Below are 8,339 nucleotides of genomic sequence, written 5' to 3'. Positions count from 1 at the left end.
CCCGGTTCTGGCTCTTAAGTGTTTGGAATCGAAACCTAACGGTTCCCAAAAATTGGAATCGGAACCTACCTAAGGTAGGTCAATTCCGGTTCTTACCCGGAACTGAAATCCAGGTACCCAATGGTTTCGGTTTCAATTCAGTCATTTCGCTCATCCCTAATGTTAACTAATATTCTTTCTTGCTACAAGCTCTTTTCCAAGAAGCTAACAAGTAAAACCATTAATGCAAGATATTTTCTATATGGTAATGTTATATATACATACTTTTATACATAATTTGAATGCATAAATAATATATCATCATATGATTAGATGTTATTTTATCTTTAATTCAAAATAGTTTAATCATACAACGACACATTATCTATGTATCTAAATTATATATAAAAAAATATGTACACATAATTTAATTGTTTTTTATTATATATGAATTAGTTGAAGTTTTCCACTTAAAGAAGCTAAAACTATTTATAAAAATATTTATGAAGTAATAAATATTATATTGCCATTTAAGATTTAAAATGTGTCCAATATATAACTGACTATATTCTAAATATTAAGGCGATAATGTCTGTCCGCGGTGGGTATAAAAGTATTTTGCTGCATTGCACTGAGATAAAAAAAAAAATCATTAGAGTAAAAGAACTTTTAATTAAGCGGAGGATTTTGGGACTGAAAAATTATTAAGATACTCTGGATTAAATGCATATATTTAAATACAAAAAATTCTAAAAATAAAAAATAAAAAATCTCCTCATATAAAGGATTTCCTAAAGACTTGGTTCTCAGCACTCATTTTTTATTTCTACCCTAACAACATACTTTGCACGCTAGAGGATTTATCAGCAGCCCATGTTAACATAATGTTAGAACTGCTTAAGTGTATAAGTGTTTATTTATTTATGTATTTAAAATAAGTATATATAGTATTATTTAAAATGATATGAGTAAGGAAAGTAAACGCGGGGAAAATGCATGGGCAAAGTCCTTAAAATTACTTAGTATTGCTTGACACGTTTGCATGCGTTGCCTGCACTGCAAGATAGAATGAGCTTGTCCAGGGAAAGAGCACTGACACTTTCAGATTTCAGAACCTTCTCCTTGTTTGAGAATAGGGTCCATTTAGTTCATCAACAAAATATAATGACCAAGAAATTAAGTCTCAGTCTACATATGTCTACGAGGAAGGTTTACTGGAATATCTTAGAAATTTTTTATCCAAATCCTGTGTAATAAGATTGATGCATATTTAAGAGTAAACATTCCTTGTAAAAACATTTTGTCTTGAATTGGCACTTTGCATCCCAATCCAACAAGAGACGACTTGCCTTCAACTTTCTTAATCAATTCAAACATAGATTTCAACTTTGAGATTGGCAAGTGCCCTAATCCAGTGCTCTTCTTTAACTTCCGGAATCATGCATGTTTATTTTTAAGGGTAGCAATGTCTCTGGAGTAAAGAGAAATTTCCCCATTGATGTTTTTGGTTTAGAGTTGGAAGTGGGCCGTGCTCACTTTTTCTTGGATAGGTCCAGCCTTGGCACGGCCTACAAATTTACAAGTCGTGCTAAAGCCTGCAAACATAACAAGCACTAAAAAATACACAAGTCCATAAATACATTTTTGCAAGTCAATCTATCAAAAAGCCCATAAATGCACAAGTTCCCATGTTTTGAGTTGTGTTAGAGTATTTATGAGTCTTGATCTGAGATAACTCTTGACATATTGGGCTTAGCCATTTTTGACTTGACTTGGCCTAACATGGCGCACATTGGTGGTTTATTTACAAATTAAAATAGGCCTTTTCAATATCAAAAATTATTTTCATTCTTCGAAGTCACTTATTACAATTTTAGATGTATTTACAGAGTCAGTGTGAAATTTTAAATATGGAAGAATGACCACTTTGACTTTAAAAAAATATTTTAGTATACGAAAATTATAACACAACCCATTAAATTTTTTTTTCATCCTTGAATTTTATTATGTCTTTATTGATCTCATATATTTGACTTTTATTTAACTAAGCCTCTCTAAATTTTGTTTCCCGGTTCAAAATTGTGCAGAGTTAGAGAAACCAAATTTGACTCCACACCCCCACAAATAGATTTAAATACACAAACTAGCACCTTTTGATATGTTTGCATTGAAGTTGAATGATCATGCTCTACCAAATATGGTTCCTAGTTAAAAAAGAGTGATTACAAAGGATTATAATTGATAAAATTATATCAATTAGAAACTCAAAAACAACTACTTCGGAATCAAGTCTTCTAAAAGTCACATACCCAAAAAAAAAAAAAAGGTCTCCTCAAAGTCTTGAAATTTGAAAATTCTACAATATATAAAATGTTAGAAGTTTAGTCTTTTGTTTAGGGTTTAGAGTGCATTAGATAAACTCGATGCCTACATGTCTCTGGTGTGTGCTAATGTTTCACTGCAATGAGTGGTGCCTAACGTGGGTTGTGCCTGCTCAGGGTGGAACAAATGTCTTTCTAGGGAGTGTCGATGCAAAGGGAATATTTGATCGTGTTGCCCGGCATAAGATAACCCGCTTAGGCAGTGCTTCTACAATTCTGTCAATGCACCAGCTAGTGAAAGAAGGCCTCGCCCTGGGAAGGTAGTAGTGATGACAGGAGATGCCCCTCCTCCTCCACAAATACTATTTAGTATGGAAGAGCTTGATTTTATGGTGAAACACTTGTATGGTTTAACAGAAGCCTACGGTCTTGCAACAGTTAGTACCAAGAAACTAAGAATGACAACAAGGAAGGGCAGGGAGGGGATTGATATCCTTGTCCCCATCTCCATAAGGAATATCAATCCCAGTCTCTAACCCATTCTCGTTGCAGAGATAACAAGGATTCTTCGTCTTCTCCTTACGAAGAAAAATTCTCTCTCCATTCTCTCCCCGTCCTTGCAGGGAAAAATCTTTTCCTCGTATCCTTTAGACACACTATATATATATTAAATAACAAAATTAAGTAAAATTAAAATCAACTCACTATTTCAAATGTCATAAATATCATATATTAACCACCTTAATATGTATAACAAAAATATAAATAAATTTGAAAAACGTATAGAATCTAAAACTATAAAAATATATTAATATTATAAGCAAAGTTATTAATATAAAAGGAACATAAATATATTAAATAATAAAATTAAGTAAAATTAAAATCAATTCGTTATTTCAATTGTCACAAATATCATATATTAACCACTTTAATATACATAATAAAAACATAAATAAATTTGAAAAACATATATAATCTAAAATTATAAAGATATGTCAATTTTTTAAATAAAATATTAATACAAAAGGATGGAAATGAAGACAGGGATGGGGACGGTGCGAGGACAAGGTAGGGTGGGGAGAAGAGGGGGCATATATATCCTTGTCTCTAATTGCGGAGATTTTTTTTATCTATATTCTAGTCTCTTTTTCTGTTTTTATTAGAGAATCTCGTCCCGTTAAAGCTGAGGGCCTAAAATTTAGTCTAAAATTATCATCTCTACTGGAAACCTAAATGGGATTAATTGCCTCTGGATGCACTGGCCAAGGTCATGGCCCGTCAAGGATTGCATCATCTTGGAGTGGAAGAAGTGGATATCAAAGATCCTGTAACCATGAAGAGTGTGCCGCCAGATGCTAAAACAATAGGTGACGTCATGTTTAGAGGCAACACTGTGATGAAAGGTTATTTGCAAAACTCCGAAGCACCAAAGGATGCCTTTAAAGGTGGATGGCACGAAGTGGGGACTTGGGGGTGAAACATCCTGACGGTTATACGGAATTAAAAGACAGGTCAAAAGACATTATTATTTCCAGGGGAGAAAATATTAGCACAACTGAGGTGGAATCTGTGCTTCTTTAGTCATCCATCAGTGCTTTAAGCAACTGTGGTAGGACGCCCAGAAGACCATTGAGGGGAGACGCCATGCGCTTTTGTGAAGTTAATGGATGGCTCTGATGCTAGCTCTGAGGAACTTATAAAGTATTTCGGGACTTGTTTGCCTCATTTCATGGCACCTCGCACAGTCGTTTTCCAAGATCTTCCGAAGACTTCCACAGGAAAAAGACGAAAATTTGTTCTGAGGGAGAAGTCCAAGGCCATGGGGAGCATATCAAAACAGAGAAGCAGCAAACTGTAAATCAACTTTGATTGTGTTGCGTATAAAATAATTACATGGCTAGGCGAAGCTATGAATGGTATCATTGTGCTGTGAATAAAAACTGGCTATCATCATCTCATGAAAATGTTTTATAGCTTTACAATTCCCAGCAAACTTATCACCCTACAGAGGTACCAATACCAATTTTTGGAGAACTATACTTCAAAAGGTTAAAATTTGAGAGCAGAAGGTTATACTTTCTTATGTGGTTCTGATACTGAATGATATAAACCATTAGAAAACCAAACCCTTAAAGCTAGTTGATGAGATTGGACCGCATAAACTCATATAAATCTTATACCAAAAGTTTATACTTTCTAATATGAAATACAAATCCCATACATTGTAATTAGTATATTAACAATTAACTACATTAGTGTCAAAAACAATAACGGGTATTGACTGCTATTTACTACTATAAAATCACTCTCCCTTATCAAAAATAGGAATACAAAGTTTTACAAAGTGTTTTGTGGTAGATTTAATTTCGGAGAATATCCTAAGGAGGAAACTTTCTCCTTTGTTGTTTAGTTTCAGTTAATTGATTGGGCACATGATTTCATAGCTGAAAATTACTATATTATATATTGAACTAAAAAGTGATACAACGTAAAAATCAAATAAATAAAGTTTCTTATTACAAAGAATGGATTGAATTTAGGTTCTAATTACAAGAATGGAATAATGATTGACACCTATGTGGATATAGGATATCTATTTCTTCCACTTGAGATAGCTGAAAAATGGTCTCTCTGGAACAGGTATGCACTTGATAAGCCAACCTATCGGCCAAGATGTAGCCGCAAGACTAATACAAACACCCCATTGGCCCCAATTTAGCCTCTCTGTATCTGCAAACTTCTTCAGAAATTCTACCATTAATACTTGAAGAATGACAGTTATAGCGATGATCCCCAAAAACAACTTGCTCTTATGTATCCCTTTAAACACATTTTTCTTTTCAAGCTTCCTTGCATTGAATTCATTGAAGACTTGGCAAAGGACAAATGTGTTGAAGATCAAGGTATCCTTCACCTTCTCATTGACACCAAAAATTGATTCACCTCTGAACTGTAAGATCAGCAAGATGGCTATCTGATACAAAGCTTGAGCTAGAAGATTTCTCCACATAACATTGGTGATAAGTGGCTTAGTACGACCCACAGGTGGTTTATCCATAAGCTCCCCCGTTGGCTTCTCTGTGGCTAGAGCCAAGGCGCCTAATGTGTCCATGATCAAATTCACCCACAGCAACTGAACTGCTGTTAGAGGCACTTCACCTGCAGAAACTGCTGCTACAAAGTTTATTACAAGAGCAGCAACATTTACTGTAAGCTGAAATTGAATGAATTTTTGGATATTGGTGTAAACACACCTTCCCCATTTTACAACTGTGGCTACAGAAGCAAAATTATCATCCATGATAACAATATCTGAGCTCTCCTTAGCCACTTCAGTGCCTTGAATTCCCATAGAAAGTCCTATATCTGCTTCCTTTAGAGCCGGTGCATCGTTTGTACCATCCCCGGTGACTGCAACTACATGACCTTTCTGTTTCAAGCACTGCACCATGAGCAATTTATCAAAAGGAGAAGATCTTGCCATCACACATATTTTATCAACTTTCTCCATTCTCTGCTCTGGTGTGTAGTTTCTAAACTCCCCACCTTCCACGACTAATCCGTTTGGCCTAAGGATTCCACATTCAGTGGCTATGGCTTTTGCAGTGAAAACATTGTCACCAGTGATCATCTTGATATTCACACCAGCATGTTGGCAATCATCCACAGCATTCTTTACCCCTGGACGACATGGGTCCTTAATACCCACCAGTCCTACTAGGCTCAAGCTGTCTTCAGTTAACATTTTATCATCTTCTTGCACTTCTTCAGAAATACTTTTATGTGCAAAAGCAATGCATCGAAGGCTGCTAGCTGCCATACCTTCAATAATGTGCTCAAATATTTCCCTTGCATCATGATCCAGATTCTTGACAGTTCCAGAAGCATCATAGTAACTCGAACACTTTGCTAAAATCATCTCTGCTGCTCCTTTCCAGTGCACATTGATTGTGTTGTCTATCTTCTTCCTCATCATAACCCCACTCCTTTTTTTTTTTGAATTGAAGGCATCAACTTGGAGAATAATGCAGCTCTGTTTTATCTTCTCCATATCCATGCTGAGATCTTGAGCAGCCCAAGAAAGAATAGCTTTTTCAGTGGGACTGCCCGAGATTTCAAATTCAGATCCTGTAGTAGCCTTGTAGACAGTACCAGTTGTATTTAAAGCAACTCCTTCATGAAGCAATTCAACAACCCTGGGAGAAATTGAAGAAGGTGAACCCTCTTTGATATATTCCTGGCCAAGCCAAAACTTTGTTACCTTCATCTGGTTAAGAGTTAGAGTCCCCGTTTTATCAGTACAAATGACAGTGGCAGAGCCCATTGTTTCACAGGCAGAGAGCTTTCTCACCATAGCTTGATCCATCATCATTCTCTTCATCGAATAAGCAAGAGTTAGCGTAACTGCTAATGGAAGACCTTCTGGTATTGCAACTACAACAATTGTAACTGCAGAAGCTACAATCGCCACCACAGCATTGACAATTTTGTCAACCTTAGTTTTGCTTCCAATGAATTCTTGGTTTCCGTTCTCGTCTGTTGTATTTCCAGTGAAGTAGCGAGTCAGCAAGACTATAAGAACCAAGAAAGCAACTGTCAATCCAACCTTGCCTATTGATGAAGTTAGCTTATTGAGCCTTGCTTGCAAAGGCGTCTGTTCGCCATTGTCCCGGCTTATTTGACTCATCATTTGGCCCCATAGAGTATTCATACCAACTGAGGTGACAATCATATGACCATACCCGTCAGCAACTTTTGTGCCGGAAAACAAGAATGGATTCTGGCTGCTGTTTATCTCCACATGATCACTCTCCCCTGTCATGCTTGATTCATCTACTTGTAAGGATTGGCCGTTCAGGAACAACCCATCAGCAGGAACTTGATCACCAATTTTTAAACAAACAACATCTCCAACAACTATTTCAAAAATTGAAATTTGTTGCCGTCGACCATTCCTGATGACTTCAATTTGGATATTGTTGCTCACTTTAGATAGCTTGTCAAATTGTCTGCTTTGCCTGTAATTACTCACAGCTGAAACCCCGATGACAAGAAAGACAGCCACAAAAATGCTTCCACCGTCATACCAACCTTCTTTGAGGCCATGCTCTTTTATTCCAAAAGCAAGAGAAAGAGCTGCACAGCCTGAAAGAATCAATATAGTAACATCTTTGAATGCTTCCACCATAAAATGAAAGAAGCTTTTTGATGGCGGTTTCTTGTAAGTGTTTGAACCAAACGTCTCACGTCGCCGAGCAAAATCTTCTTCATCGCCGCTGCATATCCCTCCATCAATATCTGTTTTAAGAGCAGAAGCTACGCCATGAACCTCATCAAACTCGTGAAGTCTGTCTAGATTTTTCTCCTTCACAAGCTCTGTAAGGCTTCTGGGATCAACCTTGAAGTATTGATCATTATTATCAAGTGGAACATCGACAATACTCAAAACAGTATATGAAGAGGAGCGGGGAACTCTTTTACTAGTATTTTTGGTGGTTGTTTTGCGCAGAGACAGAAGAGCTCTGGAGCAGTAAATTTTAGCAAACGCTGAATGCCATTTTTTGCTGAGAGGAGCATCAAGTAAAAACTCAATGCAAGGGAAGCTTGCATGGAGAATAGTAGAGACGGACATGGTGTTTTAACTAGAATCAAGAAGGGATCGAAAGTGTAATACGAAATGGTTTGTCAGCAACAAATGCTTGCTGGGATGAGATGTGAGAATATTTCCATTGTTATTGTTACATATATATAGAGCCATCCGGTGCCTATAGCGGTGCTGGGGGATTTCTAGGTTACTTCTTGTTAGAGTAACAAAAATATCATGAGAGGTCTCGAAAATTCTCCCCCAGAATGCTCCGTTTCAAACACTATACCGCGTTGACTGAAATTGGGGGATTGGATAAGAAAAATACTGATTTATTAAGACGTCGGTGTGTGTTCGGTTTTGCGTATGAAATATTATTCTAGTAATTCGATTTTACAGATAGCTTGGTAGGAATTGGATTTGTTTGAGTTCAATCTGAATTATTTAATTTTGAA

The 8,339-nt window shown here is 36.4% G+C and overlaps 1 protein-coding gene and 1 pseudogene across 1 annotated transcript; one reads left to right on the top strand and one right to left on the bottom strand.

The window, feature by feature from the left end:
• Positions 1–567: 567 nt before the first annotated feature.
• LOC123211630 lies at positions 568–4,353 on the top strand (annotated as a pseudogene).
• Positions 4,354–4,795: 442 nt separating this feature from the next.
• Positions 4,796–8,024, bottom strand: LOC123210273 (putative calcium-transporting ATPase 13, plasma membrane-type). Its single transcript, XM_044628532.1, has one exon. It carries the CDS (start codon positions 7,930–7,932, stop codon positions 4,894–4,896), a length of 3,039 nt encoding a protein of 1,012 aa, XP_044484467.1. The 5' UTR covers positions 7,933–8,024; the 3' UTR covers positions 4,796–4,893.
• Positions 8,025–8,339: the final 315 nt, after the last annotated feature.

This window comes from Mangifera indica, chromosome 3 (genome assembly GCF_011075055.1).
Source record: "Mangifera indica cultivar Alphonso chromosome 3, CATAS_Mindica_2.1, whole genome shotgun sequence".
In the NCBI taxonomy this organism is placed as follows: Eukaryota; Viridiplantae; Streptophyta; class Magnoliopsida; order Sapindales; family Anacardiaceae; genus Mangifera; species Mangifera indica.
This window is presented reverse-complemented; position numbering and strand designations above follow the sequence as displayed.

What these genes read in the sequence shown, in the direction of transcription:
- LOC123210273 (XM_044628532.1), bottom strand. Translation starts at nt 7,932, where the DNA reads ATGTCCGTCTCTACTATTCTCCATGCAAGCTTCCCTTGCATTGAGTTT.